General features: G+C 42.5%; 1 protein-coding gene across 1 annotated transcript; it reads right to left on the bottom strand.

Annotated features, from left to right (window-relative positions):
- Positions 1–1,348: 1,348 nt before the first annotated feature.
- Positions 1,349–13,922, bottom strand: dmgdh (dimethylglycine dehydrogenase). Its single transcript, XM_034547155.1, has 16 exons — positions 13,801–13,922; positions 13,359–13,527; positions 11,601–11,699; positions 11,326–11,490; positions 10,649–10,853; positions 6,274–6,522; positions 5,978–6,176; positions 5,712–5,881; positions 5,445–5,598; positions 4,507–4,672; positions 4,284–4,414; positions 2,950–3,167; positions 2,204–2,361; positions 1,912–1,971; positions 1,658–1,792; positions 1,349–1,561 (listed from the first exon to the last, which is right to left on the bottom strand). Exons 1-16 carry the CDS (start codon positions 13,920–13,922, stop codon positions 1,349–1,351), a joined length of 2,613 nt encoding a protein of 870 aa, XP_034403046.1.
- Positions 13,923–15,016: the final 1,094 nt, after the last annotated feature.

Raw genomic sequence — 15,016 nt, forward strand, 5'->3', positions numbered from 1 at the left:
CAGTCACTTTCCAAGTTAAAATATCTCTATTTGAACGTCTTTTTAAATTAATATCTTTGGGTTTTGATCTGTTGATGAGAAAAAAACGAGAAATGTCACAATTTTCTTCACAAATTAATCGATTGATCGAGAAAAAAAAAAAAATCAGATTTATTGATAATGAAAGTAATTGATAGCTGGAGACCTCATTTGAATGCAATGAAGATGTAGAAACATACAATAAATCTAAATAAATAAATAAAATAAATTATAATAAATCACCACTGGTCAAATCAATCACTCAACCATAACACCGTCACACTGTTGTTTGTTTGTTTGTTTACATCTTTGCACTGTTTTGTTAGTTAATATATTATTCTATTTTTGTATATATATTGTGCATTTGTATATGTAATATTGCTTTTACTACTTTTAACTAACTTAACTATCTATCTATATCCACCATCATTTTATTTCCCATTGCATTATATTACGCATACTGCTGTATAAGACTATATCACTATTGTGCTTTCTATGTATTTTATCAAATTATACATCATGGAATTCTTTGGTTTATATTTTACAGTATATACTTCATAATATTGTAATATTACTGTTCAGTGTACTGTATACGACATACAGTATACAAAAAATATAAACTATACTGTAGTACACAAGCAGGGGCCGCTGTTGCATAGATGTTACTTTTCACAAGTGGTCTTCCTATTAATGGTAAAAATAGGCATTTTGAAATAAAAACTATATTATATATATATATATATATATATATAATATAATTTTTATTTTTTAAGTCTTAAAGAAGACTTACACTCTAAGGAAGAGGGAAAAGGAGTTAAGACACAAAACACCTTATATAAGACAGTGAGTGCTTTTAATTTAATTATCAAAGTATTAATATAAACCAATTGAATTACATATTCTTAAAAAAAAAAAAAACAGATTTCTAAAACAATTTTTTGTACAAGTGGACGAGCCTTCTGTTCCTTGTTTGTAATTCTTCAAATAAACACAAAAATCCTTTTTTTTCCTTCATTGAAACCCCTCCAGTTTACATTAAACTATAAAACAATTACATTCATTCAAAGAAATGAAGAAAAAAAAAAAAAGTAAATTACTCACCCAGGCAATTTTTTTTGTAGACATTTTGGTGCAGGAACATTAAACATTTTTTATTTCCCTTTATTCATGAAGCACACTCGCAAAAATCGGTTTTCAACGCCAACCCCCGGGAAGAAGGAGGAGTTTTTTTCCCCTCTGAACTGTCCACAAACAGTCATATAAGACTCTCGTTGATACGTCACAATAAACTCCTTCTCCATTAGCTGGTGAGGAACTGATGGAGGACAGCTTATGCTTTCCCCTTTGCCTTCTTCTGCAGCCGGGTCCGCGTGGGCTCGGTGAGGGCTAAGGGCTCCTGGATGACCATGGCGCGGTATTTCCTCCCCAGCAGCTCCACCGACAGCTTCTGGCCCACCGAGCACAGCTCCACGGGCAGGTAGGCGAACGCCAGGCTCTGCTGGCTGCTGTAGCTGTAGGCTCCGGACGTCGTGTTGCCGACCACCTGGCGGAGGAGGGGAGGGGAGAAGGGACACCGGCTCGTGTGAGAAAATAACCACAGAATAACCACGTGAAAAACGTTCTTTCGCCGTGTGCCGACCTTGCCGTTGTGCCAGATGGTCTCGTTGCCCTCGGGGTCGATGTCATCCGTGTCCAGCGTGATGTAGGAGAGCTTCCTCTTCAGGCCCTTGGCTTTGATCTCCTGAACGGCGGCTTTGCCAATAAAGTCAGCAGGCTGGACAACAGAAAACGGTGTTATTCACAATTTATATCTGATTATAAAGGTTACAGTTACAGTTAATGTATGTACAAAATCTATATATATGCAAAACTAGAATTCAGGTGGATGGTTACCTTGTTCATTTTGATGAAATAATCCAATCCAGCCTCCAGAGGATTTGTGTCACAGTTCATCTGTAAAAATCGACATGCGTCACTCTCATGCCTGTACGGTAAATATGAAGCTACAGCCGGTTAGCGTAGCTTAGCATAAAGACTGGAAACAGAGGGAGACAGCTAGCCTAGCTCTTTTAAAGTGAACAAAAATCTGCCCACCAGCACCCTTTAAAAGCTCACTGATTAACATGTTATATCATCTGTGTGTGTGTGTGTGTGTGTGTGTGTGGGTGCGTGTGTGTGTGTGTACCTCGGCTCCCCAGCCTCTGAAGCCCTTTTCCAGTCTGAGGGAGGCCATGGCGTAGGTGCCGAAATTGTCGATGCCCTCGTCTTTTCCTGCTTCCATCATGGCCTGGTACACAGTCGCCATGTTTTTCTGCTCGATGTACAGCTCCCACCCGAGCTCACCTAAACACATGCACACACACACACACACACACACACACACACACACACACACACGCGCGCGCGTTTAGTGTCACTGAGCAGTATGTCAGTGCTAATGTGTCATTTGCACGTTCGTCAACTAGGCAGAGGCCTTTAGCCGTCTTTAGTTTGTGTAGTTTGGAAGAAGAGTTGATCAGTCTTTAGTGAACTTACATTAAAATGATAAAATAAAGCATTTATTCTTTTGGTTTCCATGGTAAATTTGATGATTTTACATGTTTATCTATTTGCCTTATTCTCTCTAGTTTTGAAATAATCACTTATGGAGATCAAGGTGGTTATAGGAGACTGATACAGGTATTGTGGAACAAGGAAGCTGCAGTACATATATATATATATACAAAATAAAAAAAGATATATAAATATATATACACACACACTATAGAGGACAGTTTACCCTATTCTCAGTCCAAGTGTTAACTATATTACAGACAATTGAGTCAAGAGAAACTATTTTGCTCCTCTGGTAGAATATTGATTTAAAAAGACCAATAAAAGGACTTGTTAAAGCAAACAGGAAGTACAGTAACTTCCCAACGTGTGCAGCACCTGTGTAGGAGATCCTGATGGCCCGGACGGAAACGCCGGCCAACTCGACGACCTTGCAGTGGAGAAACTTGAACCCGGCGTCGCTCAAATCCTCATCCGTCAGCTTCTGAAGAACTTTACGCGAGTTCGGTCCCGCGATGCCCAGCACGCCTATATCCTCCGTCACGTTGCAGATGTCCACGTCGTACCTTCCGTCTTCAGCTTCTGCCTCTATCCACCTGGAGAAAGTTTAAAATACACAGAGGAAGGAAAAAACCCAATGAAGAAAACTTACTTATTAATATTATATTCCATTTCCTAAATGTCACGCACTGTCCCTTTAAAAAAAAAAACATTATGCTGTGCAAATAGACCTCAAAAGTGAATGTAAACGTAACTATAATATCATTTATCTTCCTGTCTCACAGGCTGACGTGAAGTCGTTGAACTCGTCATGCTTCGTCTTCACCACTAGAGGTCGCTACGCAGCACTACAACGTGTCCTTCCCCCATCTCGGGCTCTTGTGTTAGAGAGTTTTAACCCACCGCCTCCTGATTGGAGCAAATGGAGGGGAGTTGTGTCGACAGCTGTCGAGAGGTTTTAGGTTATATATAAATATATATGTATAAAACAGACCGTCAAAGAGTTTTCTTCAGCTCAGTTTGGGGCGCAGCTCTGTCCAGGGTGTGAAAACTAACATTGTGTACGACGGTGTGTGTGTGTGTGTGTGTGTGTGTGTGTGAGGGTTTGTGCATGTGGCTTTGGTTGATTGGGCCATCCTGCTGAGATGTATGAGTGTAGTTTTATCAGAAGTACTAAAACTACAATGACTACAAGTTGCAAAGTGGAAGGAGCTCGTATTATATATACGTTTTTTTCATTAAAAGAAAATACACCGGTGGCACCTTTTGAGTATGTAACAATAAATTCATAATAAATTCATTCCATTTCGGGGTGTCCCTGGTAGCGGAAGTAAATTCTTCACTAATTTATTAATAAACAATAATAGGACGATTCCGAGTCAGAGCCCTTCGGTTAGAAAATATCTGGAAAATATATCTTGTATGTTCTCCATGGCAACGGTGGCCGACGCTCATGGGTATTGTAGTATGTAGACCATTGACTGTCTATAAGAAGTGGACGTAGTCACCTTGACGTCACTCATTGGTTTGTGAACTGCGGTTTTTGAAGCCTTGAATATCCCCTAATATCCGCTAATATCTGCGTATTGACCATATTTGGCTGTTATAAAAACATCCCATTACAATCTACAACCTTTGTGTTGTGCTTGCTGCAATATTTAGGCAGGGTAAAAAAAAAAAACATTCGGCTACTGTTGAAAGCACAGTTTCACCTGAGGTCATGTCCCTCCGACCCCGCGCCCGTGATGAGCAGGAACTCTCCCGGCGACAGCTGGGTGATGGTGACCTCGGCAAAGACTCTCCCGGTGGGTGTCAACATGTGGCTGATGTTAGTGAGGCCCACCTGAAGACCAAGAGGATGGTGAGTCGGAGAGAGAGGGGGGGGGGGGGGGCATTAAAACCGTCCACGCCGGGTGTCAGTGAAGCGCTCTCTACCTTGGGCATGGTGTTGGCAAACAGGCGGTCCAGCAGCTTGTGCGAGTCCTTCCCCTTCACGAGGAACTTGCCGAAGGGCGTCAGGTCGATCACGCCCACCTTCTCCATCACCAGCTTGCACTCCCTGCCGACCGGTCCGAACCAGTTTGTGCGTCGGAAACTGGGCCTGAACGCATACAAAAACCTCTGTTGTTAAGGGCTGCATTGCTGAATGCAAAAATCAACGTGGAAGAATTACGAATGAACATAGTTCAAGCTATTTCCCGTCGACTTATATAGTATATTGAGTCGACAGGAGGCTGTGCCGAGAGCTAAATGCACAATGTTTAGCAGGTATAAAGTTAATTTTTGACATGACAGTCACAGGGTCACTAATTTGTTAGGGATTCATCCTCTAAAAAACACCAATGTCTGCACGCGATTTCATGTCAATACATCCAACAGTTGCCCGAGATATATCCAAGTCTTTACCAATAAGAGTGCCTAAAAAACTGAACATTTGAAAAGTAGCATAACAGGATTATGACTGTGCCTTTTAACACGTGTTCAAAGACAAACCTCCAACGCCACAGATGCGAGCCAAAGTGTGCAGCTACCGAGACGGAAAAAAAACCCCCAGCGTGGCGTTTTAAATCACGTGTTCTGAAAGCGAGATGCTAACGCGTGGAGACAGTTGTGTCGAATGCATGTCGACAGTTATCTGCATGTGTTGTCTGAACGTCGGCAGCTGTCCTCTTCTTTCACAGCTCGTCACACACTAACTGAGAGGAAGAGTAAGCAGCAAACTTATTATAAACTTATTGTGAAGAATATAAAAAGGAAATTAAAATGTGTTTATCTGCCGTCTTTTTAAAGCCGCTCTTTTGACCACGAAATACATATCCGGTAAGGGGGGTCGCGTACACGCAAGTAACATTTTAAAAAACAGCATGCCTTACTTGTATTCGACGTCGTCTCCGGGTTTGTAGAACCAGTGCGGTTGCTCCCAGCCGGAGTGGAAGCCCATGGACGCTTTGTCCTTCAGCAGCTCGTAAACGCCACTTTTCCGGGAGGTCGGTCGACCGGCGAATCGCTCCTCCTTCGGGTAACCGACTGTCGGGGGCCGACAGAGTGAGGGGGTGTTACCGTTTGAACGATGGTTAAAAAAGAGAAGGTTTCGTCCGACGAGTGTGCGATCGTCGTCGTCTTCTTCTTCTTCTTCTTACCCACATTGTTGAAGCCGTACGATTCTCGAGCTTTGGCGCACAGGAAAGACACGTCCGACCATTTGCCGTAGCGGTTGGGGTCGCATTCGATCAGGTCGTAGGGGGGCTCCCCGTTCCTGATCCAGTCACTCAGGAACTTACCGATCCCGCCAGCGTGGATGACTCCATACCTGAAAACAGTCCAAAAGCTTTGAGCGTCACAAATCAGCCCTCGTCTGCTCACCAACCTCCAGCCCCGACACACACACACACACACACACACACACCCGAAGCCAATGGCAGTCCAGTAGTTGCGAACTCCTTGGTGCGGTCCGACCATGGGCAGCAGGTCAGGGGTGTACGTGATTGGTCCAGACACTGTGTTGATGATGTCGGCCTCCTTCAGCACGGGGACCATCTCCATGGCCATCTCGATATGCTCCATTATCCTGTCAAGGTCCGACTCAAACAGCTCCTTGCCGAAACCTGCAGCAGCCACGCACAGAGACACAGGTAGTAGTGAGCTAAAAGAAATCAAACATTAACATTAAAAAAGATAAATCTGTTTGCCTGGCGGACAGACCTGCGGGCACTCCGTCTCTGACCCAGGAGTCCTGCAGCACCATCTTCTCCATCTTTTCATACGGGCCGAACAGCAGGCCGTCTCTTTCCTGACGCATGTAGTAAGAGCTCTCCAGGTCCCGGATGACGGCCAGCTCCTTCTTCAGAGCCTTCACCTCCGGTACTGTTGCCGTCACTACGTACTGGTGGTGCACCGGGATGGTGGCGTGTTCGAACCCAATCATCTTGCCCACCTCCCGGGCCCAGAAACCTTTAAAAAAATAATAATAATAATTAGTGAGAACGAATTATGTTCAGTTCAAATATTTCCTATTTGGGCAGCAACCTGCAGGTCTGACAAGTCAAAGATTGCCTTCTTTCAAATGTCCATTAGGGGGCGACTCCTCTGGTTGCAAAAAGAAGTCAGATCCTATAGAAGTCTATGAGAAAATGACTCTACTTATTCCCTCAGTAAACATTGTAAACATGAGTTTATGATCTCTAGTTTCAAGTATTGTTCAATACAGCATGATGAGCATTTAGTAAATTATAGTCCATTTAGAGTCAAATGTAGGGCGGGGCTACAAGTTGATTGACAGGTCTCTGCCATGTCGTTATGGGTCTTGGAGTTGTCCCTGTTTTAGTCTGACCACTTAGACCATTTTGTGTTATCACTGCCTAAAAATATCTTACTTGTATTTAGCTCCACCCTCTGATGTCACTTCTGGTTGCAAATAAACAAGATGGCGACGGGCAAAACGCCGAACTCAAGCATTCAAAACAGGCGGTCCATAAACCGAAGGGTGACATGACGGTGACTACGTCAACTTCTCATGCAAAGTCTATGGTCCTTTTACACATTAGACTACAGCCGGGAGACGTTAGCTTAGCTTGGCACAAAGACTGCTGTTTCTAGTCTTTATGCTAGGCTAAGCTAACGTCTCCTGGGGGAAACAGCTAGCCTGGCTCTGTCCACAGGTAACACAATGTGCTGCTCTAAATCTCATTAATGAACACATTTTCTCATCTGGAAAGTGGAAAAACGACTAGCTTTGCTTTTTTTTTATGGGCAGTTTTGTGCCGGAGGCGCCGCACCAACAAACGTGCGCATTGAACACGACACACAGGCACGTTCTTTTACTCTTGGACAGAGAGACGCTGGCTGTTTCCTCCGCCTTCCAGTCTTCATTCAAAAGCTACGCTGACCAGCTGCTGGCTTTAGTTTCATACTCAACAGACTAGAGAGATATAAGAGTGGCGTCTTCTCAACTTCCCAGACTTTTGGCAACTTATCTGTTGCCTCAGATGTTTTATTAAACCTGGAATAATAAATACTTTTATTATGACTCGTGACGCACAAAGTTAGAAGAATGGATCCGTTTGTAAGTAAGAAGCAACGCCCCTCTTTTACTATTTGGAAAGGAGAAGTTATTAAAAAGCTCCCAAACAGACTTTCTAACAGGTTTGTAATTACTTTCATTGTCTTTTGAGATAATCTTCTCAACAGACTGACCGAAAACGCAGGAAATTTGATTATATTCATCATGTATTTGATTGGTGCATCTCCCTCACTTTTCTAGTCTTCCGGCTACTCAAAGCGCTTTATGAAGCGTCGTCAATGAGACCTGCAAGTGCTTTGCAGTGATTTCTGATACATGCACCAATACTTTATTGTCCAGGAATAGAATGAGATTTATTAGCTGGTGTGCTTTAAGTTTTATCACAGAAATTACACAAAAATCGGGCAAGGGGCATATAAAATGTCCCCTTTCCTATTTCCTAGCCCCCGACTATCCAGGGCCCTTCCTTGGACAACACTCATCTTCGTACTCGGCGTACATTTAGATCTCAACTCCACACCTGTAAAGTTCTTTGACCGCATTTCACATGGTTGTGACCCTTTGCCAAAATCTATCCACATAACACCTGGCAGGGTACTCAAAACCTCCTCTGTGGTGGTCACACACACACACACACACACACACACACACACACACACACACACACACACAACACAAGCGTTACAGCTTTCTGTCTCCTTGGCTGCTAAATGCTCCCCTATGGTCACCAGCTGGTTCATATGTCAACAGCCCAACACAACTGTGTTGTGAACAAGTGGCAACCTCTGTTGCTGAGAAAGTGAGATGTGCCAAAAACCTGCAGTTCCTCAAATGGCCACATGAGGCTCCAGAAGCGAGTCAATCCCCGTAGACCTCCATGTTAAAATGTCCAACTTTACAGCAGAAATAAACATGTTTACAGCCCGATACAAATATAGTTTTAAAGCTAATTTTCCCATTCATGACGACATTACGGGGGAGGGAGGGCTTTTTTATGTAACTCACACATTTTAAAGTTATTAAGGCTTAAAGTTAGGCATTCAAATTAACATCCACTTGAATTACATTATATTTCCAACGAGGTAAATTAGTTTAATTGCCATGCACCTCTGCAACATGTACTCTTTACATTCTGCATGTGCACCCACATGTGGACTCATGGAGAGGGGGCGGGGTTGGTGGTGCATGCATGCACACAACATCCAGATAAGGTCTCGGGGGGGCGATTTATGCAAGAGGTGGGCCGCAGAGGACCGTGTTTACCAGGCGCCCTGCACACAGGGCACGATTCACTGGGTTCCCCGGGAGTACAGTGAAGAACGGAGTCAACAAGCTCGCCAAAATAAAACAACCTTTGAAACAAGTCCTGCTATGTGCACATCAGCCGTCCACGCCGCTGAACTCTATTTGTTTCTCCATTCATGAATATAAACGTATAATAAATCGGGTCGGAAGGTCACAGGATAAATAACATGTGGAAACATTGTGAGGACACAAATTACAATTCGATTAAAAAAAAATGAAATATCCACATAACAAGCAATGGACTAATGGTTGAAATAGTTAGATAAATAGTGGATAAAGTTAGCAGAAATAGCCAAAAGTAATGACGGTTTAAATAGTTATGACTGCACACTTTACCAAACCGGCCTACATTGCATGAAAAAAAACACAAAAAAATACTATAACAATAAACTTTTATATAATCAACAGTGTTTAAGCCTATTATTGAAAACACTTTCCAGTTTGCAAGTTTGAAAAGTGTAGCTTGAGTGTAGCTTGAGACCTATTGAAACTGATCCTACGGGGTCACATTCTAGGGAACCTTTGACCTTAATTTAGGGTCTCAATATCTAACTGGGAGGAGGGAGTACCAGTGTGACTGCTTTCCAGACTGCTCCAAAGTTTGAGTGAACAGAATTTGGAGAACAATAAAATGCTTGCCGGACAAAAGAAGTGGTTAAGGTTCTGCACAAGGCTCGGTGAGGGGGCGGCAGTGAAGAACGGGGAGGGATAAAGTACGTAAGAAAGAACAGAGAGAACCTTTAACTGAGGATAGGTGGCAAAAAAAGCCTCAGTTTACCCATTTGATATCAGTCGTGAAAATTATAATATATGGCCAAAAAAAGTATTTAGAAAGACTCAGTTGGGGGGTGTGCAGGTGCTGCTGCTTTGAGATTGGATGAAATGTGAACTGTTGGCCTGTTTGGATTGGCTGTCGGACGCAGTGGAGGCAACATTACCGGCTTTCAACCAGAGCACAGAATGTGCACATTCAAGGCAGGAAAAAAAAAAAAATGGAACAAGAAGTTACGTATGAGCGGTAGAAAATAATTGTTCTGCGAGGTCTTTTATGGTGCAGTGTGTAGAACATGTGTTTTGCAAGGTCTTTTATGGTGGAGTTGTTCCACAACATCACGTCTTTGCATCGCAGCGCTTTTTCCCATTCCCCCTGAATGCATAATCACATTTTGATTCATGACTTTAAAAACTGCAGTTGCTATTTCATTTGTCATTTGTTTTTAGACAGTTACTGCAAAGAAAAGGTGACCTATGATAACATGTGCATGACCTATATACAGTATATATATATATATATATATATATATATATATATATATATATATATATATAATATATATATATATATATATATTTATATAAGCAAATTCCTGATGGTTGCTGGATAAGTAACAGCAGTCGGGATGAAAGGAGTCCTTGCCAACAAAATCCCCCCAGAACTGGTTTGACCCAGTTCAAGCCAAAGTCTAAATGACTCTGAACTCGGCGAGCAGAGGTCTGTGTGGGCAAAGGTCTTCTGCTGCACGGCGTCCACAGATAACATCGAGCAGCGACTATGGGTATTTACTAAATTTAGTGCGTAGCCCAAACCTTAGTGCATGAACTGTAGTATATATGAGCCTCAAGTTGTTGCATTTATATGAAACGCAGACTTTGATGCGAAAGAGACATTCAAGGCCCCCGATTTTGCACAAAAGAGCAGAAGCAGAATCCATCAACATTTGGTTATCTCTAAATTGAGCGTGAGGTGCAAACCTGTCGCATTGACGATGCGATTGGCGCGGATGGTCCCGTGAGGAGTCTGGACGTCCCACTTGCCGTCCGCGGTCGGGATGAGGCCGGTGACCGGGGCCGGGTTGTAGATCTGGGCTCCGTGCATGCGAGCACCGGCAGCCAGGGCCATAGTCAGAGAGTAAGGGTCGATGTGGCCGTCTCCGGGGGTGTACAGGCCTGCCAACACCTGGAGATAAAGAGAGACTTTATTTATGGTGTATTGAACCAAAGGGGTTTATTTATTTTGGTGTGAAAAGTTGACATTTTTGAATATGAGTAGACATGTTAGCCTCCTGAAGATGATGCAAGATACAAAAGGGAAAGGGCTCATCTTCAGAAGAGCATGAATGCCTGATTCTAATCTTTAGTATTAGATTAGAAGACTGATTTCATTCTCGTGGGGGTGCCAGACAAAAAGACAGATTAAAATTAATTATCTTCTGGGGGGATCAAAATCATTTGTAGCAAAATGCACGGAAAATATTTGTTGACTTGAAGACGTTGTTTTTGTGCGTGTGCAAAGTTGACGTTATGAGATTGTGTGATAGCTGTACTATGGTATAGTGAATGATCACCACCAATCAATCTATCATCAATCCACCTGGAATCACGTTCACCATGAGGTTAAATACACCAATGTCTCCATGCATCATACGGACCTTGTTTATATCGAGGAGAGGGAAGAGTTCGAGGACTTTCTCGGGTCCGATGAAGTACTGTTCAGTCACGTTCCAGTGTGTGCGCGTCATCTGGTACTTCATCTCATCCACTCGAGCCGCCGTCCCAGCGATCCGGACGCTGCCGGGCTGATGGAAGCCCACCGCCTGCGGACGAGAAGGCGAAAAAAAAACAACGGAAAACGTGAGTAAAACGGATATAAAAAAATTACAAAAAAACTCACTGACGCGTCAAAGTGAGGAGCGAGGCGGCTCACCTGTCCAGTCTCCGCCTCCAGCCTCTCGTATAACTTAAGGCTGTCGTAGTGGACTCTTTTGACGTTGATGCCTGGATGGTAATATGTTGTCAAGCCAGCCTGCAAATAAATTAAAAAAACACACCAGGATTAGAAAATACCCACCCGCTGCATTAACAGAGAGATTAAAGACGGGAAACACAACACTGACAACATATTTAAGTTATATGTTTAAAAACCGTTGCTTATTTAGACATCCATCGAGACACAGAGCAACATCCTCATTGTCTGTGTCCACCTGATGAATATAAGTCCACTATTCACTCTCTTTTACCTCTGTTTTGGTCTCCACCACCTCCTCAGACACATATCTGGCTCTTTAGCAGCTACGTGCTTCCCTATCTTCTCGACCTGGTCGCTATAACTCTTGTCTGTGTGTCGTTTTGGTGATCGGCAAGTGGCGTGCGGTTTAGGTTTAGGAGCTAACGACGCTAACGAGAGCTGCGGGAGTGAACGTTAAAATCGAAACGCTGAGATTAAAAGATGCTGAAACACTCAAAGTCAGACCTCTTTCTCATTAGTCATTTGATCTGTTGTTAATGTGAATATATCGATTATAGCAGCTTTAATTAAAACGGATTATAATTCTATAGAAGGAGTTCCCTGCCAAAGGCTCCCGCCCCCAGAGATGAAGAGAGTAACATAGTAAGAGTGAGTTCCCCCGTCTGCCATGTCGAACGTGTATTAATAGCGTCGCGGTGAAGGGAATGAGCGGCGCGGTGGGTAAGTGGGTCACGGTCTCAGATGCCTTGAAAACGTGTGACAGCTGCCGTCGAGCGGACATGTCTGACGTCTTCACCAAGTGAGGCTGTCGAGGAAGAAAGCTCTCCACTTTAGACGCTCAGTATGAGACGCTCGGTGGTCAGTTGGAATATGATTCAGAGGAATTATATTAATTTAGCTTATAATTATGAAGGAAATGCCCTTTCCTATAAATAAAATCCATGTTGATCCGTTATGAATGTCAAAGTGCAAATTATGTAATTTCTTAAGAAAAAATGCCAAATATGCCCAAATTCCAGAGCCTAAACTGGGAGGATTTTAATAATTAGTCGATCTAAAAAAAAAATATGAATCCGCAACTATTTCCGTAATCGATTCAGTTACTGTTTCATTATTTTTTCAATACAGAATATCCACTAGTTTGAACCTTGTAAAATATTTGGTTTAATTTAATTTACATTTTTTAAATAATATATATATATATATATATTGATATTATTATAGAAAAATAATAAAAATGTAAATTAAATTAAAATTAAATAATATTATATATATATATATATATATATATATATATATAGAGAGAGAGAGAGAGAGAGAGAGAGAGAGAGAGAGAGAGAGAGAGAGAGAGAGAGAGAGAGGATGTGCTGCTTTCCTTTGCTTGAAATGACACTAAATTAAATATTGTTTAATTCAGGACTCTTGTGTCCTGTCACTTTGTCACTTTGTGCTCACTTTTATGGACAAAACTAGTAATCCAAAAAGTTGTGGCCCTATAGTTGTTATGGTAACTGGATTAATTAAACTGTAAATGTAAGTCAATTGTGATTATTGTGACTATTTCATGACATTGTATTGAGGAAAAAATAATAAATAATGACAGTAATGTTAGTTGCAAACCAAAATATAAACAATGTGCTCGTGCTGTGCGACACAGATCACATCTGTCCACCTTCTCATTCACTGCATTGCATAAATACAAGTAGACTGACGTACGGCGTGCCAGGTGGACCCAGCCGTCAGGTCAGATTTCTCCAGCAGCACCACATCCTTCACGCCACCTTTGGCCAGGTGATAGGCCACGCTGACCCCCACGCATCCTCCCCCGATGATGACAGTGTCCGCCGTGTCCTTCCACCTCTTTCTGAGAGCTGAGGACGCATCGCTGAAGACAGACAGAGAGACGTGACAGGTGAATCATGGCAGCTTTATGCACCTCGCTAGTCTGTTTACAAAGCCGTCCCACCTGCAACCAGAGCTCACATATTAATGAAGTCACCGCCATGAGCGACATGATGCACCATAACTGCGTAAAGCTGCGTAAATCAATGCGTAAAGTTTTGCGCGCATTTTACGCACGACACGTCCTGAGTAACATCCCTCATGTCATCACACACGTGTTTAAATGAAATGTCCAGCAGGCACGTGAACGTCTCACCTCTCCTCTGCTTGTTTTCTTGACGTGCAGCAGATGGTTCTCAACCCAAGGTGCGCTCCCCCTCGACACGCCGCTACATCTCTCCGCAAATGAAAGTTGATTAGGTTTAATATGCGCGACATAACTGAGGTAATATTTTGGTATTTAAACTACACATGCAACTTCAAGCATAACCAGCCCCCCCCACCCCCTCCTCTCTCTCACTGGACCCATTCACTGTCGTGACTGGTTACAAATATCACTTCTTTTTTTTTTTGTTGCACTGACAGTCGTGTTGCCACGCCCACAGGTCGAGGACCAAGTCCGGACCAAACTTTACCCGGAACAACCCTCACGCGCGTCAACACTTATGTAGGTAAATATGTAGGTGACTGAGATCCGAATATATGTGAATGATTTTAATGTCTTTCTTTTTTTTCCTATCAGTCATGCTACCAGGTATGATGTGTGATGTGTTTAGATTCAACATTTAATATTCTCACTTGAGTAAAAGCATTAAAGTAACATGTATGAAACAATTACTGCAGTAAAGTGATTATAACATGATTAATGTGATTAAGAAAGGAGAGGACAACTATCTACTGCACAAATGTGTGCCTATTCATTCTTTTCTCTTCTCCTCTATTTGCTTTTTTTTAAATGTTGGTTCCTCTTGGTGCCATGCACATTTGAAAAATGACATATGTAAGAAGTTAATGAATAATATTTCTATTCTATTTCTGTGAAAATGTCTCTTTAGTAGAAGTGCTACCATCTCACACACATATGAAACTTGACAATGAGCCCCAGTCCCTTCTTTTAAATTTAAAGTGGTCACAAGCCAGAAATGCTGTAAACAACAAGTTTAATCTTTAGTCGTTAATCTTTAGTTGTTTTATCAGGCAGCAAAAAAGTGAAGCCAATGCTGAAGTGCCTTCAACTTGCATTCTTTCTAATGGCCATCTTCTGGTTGTATAGAAGTCTATGCTTCATGTGTTAAAGCTGCATTCTCTCTACTGACCACCAGGGGGTGACTCCTCTGGTTGTATAGAAGTCTATGCTTCATGTGTTAAAGCTGCATTCTCTCTACTGACCACCAGGGGGTGACTCCTCTGGTTGTATAGAAGTCTATGCTTCATGTGTTAAAGCTGCATTATCTCCACTGACCACCAGGGGGCGACTCCTCTGGTTGTATAGAAGTCTATGCTTCATGTGTTAAAGCTGCATTCTCTCTCCT

This window comes from Cyclopterus lumpus, chromosome 12 (genome assembly GCF_009769545.1).
Source record: "Cyclopterus lumpus isolate fCycLum1 chromosome 12, fCycLum1.pri, whole genome shotgun sequence".
Taxonomy (NCBI): Eukaryota; Metazoa; Chordata; class Actinopteri; order Perciformes; family Cyclopteridae; genus Cyclopterus; species Cyclopterus lumpus.

Coding starts and splice junctions, on each gene's coding strand:
- dmgdh (XM_034547155.1), bottom strand. CDS start 13,922: ATGTCGCGCATATTAAACCTAATCAACTTTCATTTGCGGAGAGATGTA. Junction 5,599..5,711: donor GTACGGCTTCAACAATGTGG/GTAAGAAGAAGA, acceptor GGCCCCCGACAG/TCGGTTACCCGAAGGAGGAG. Junction 3,168..4,283: donor TCGGAGGGACATGACCTCAG/GTGAAACTGTGC, acceptor AACTTTCTCCAG/GTGGATAGAGGCAGAAGCTG.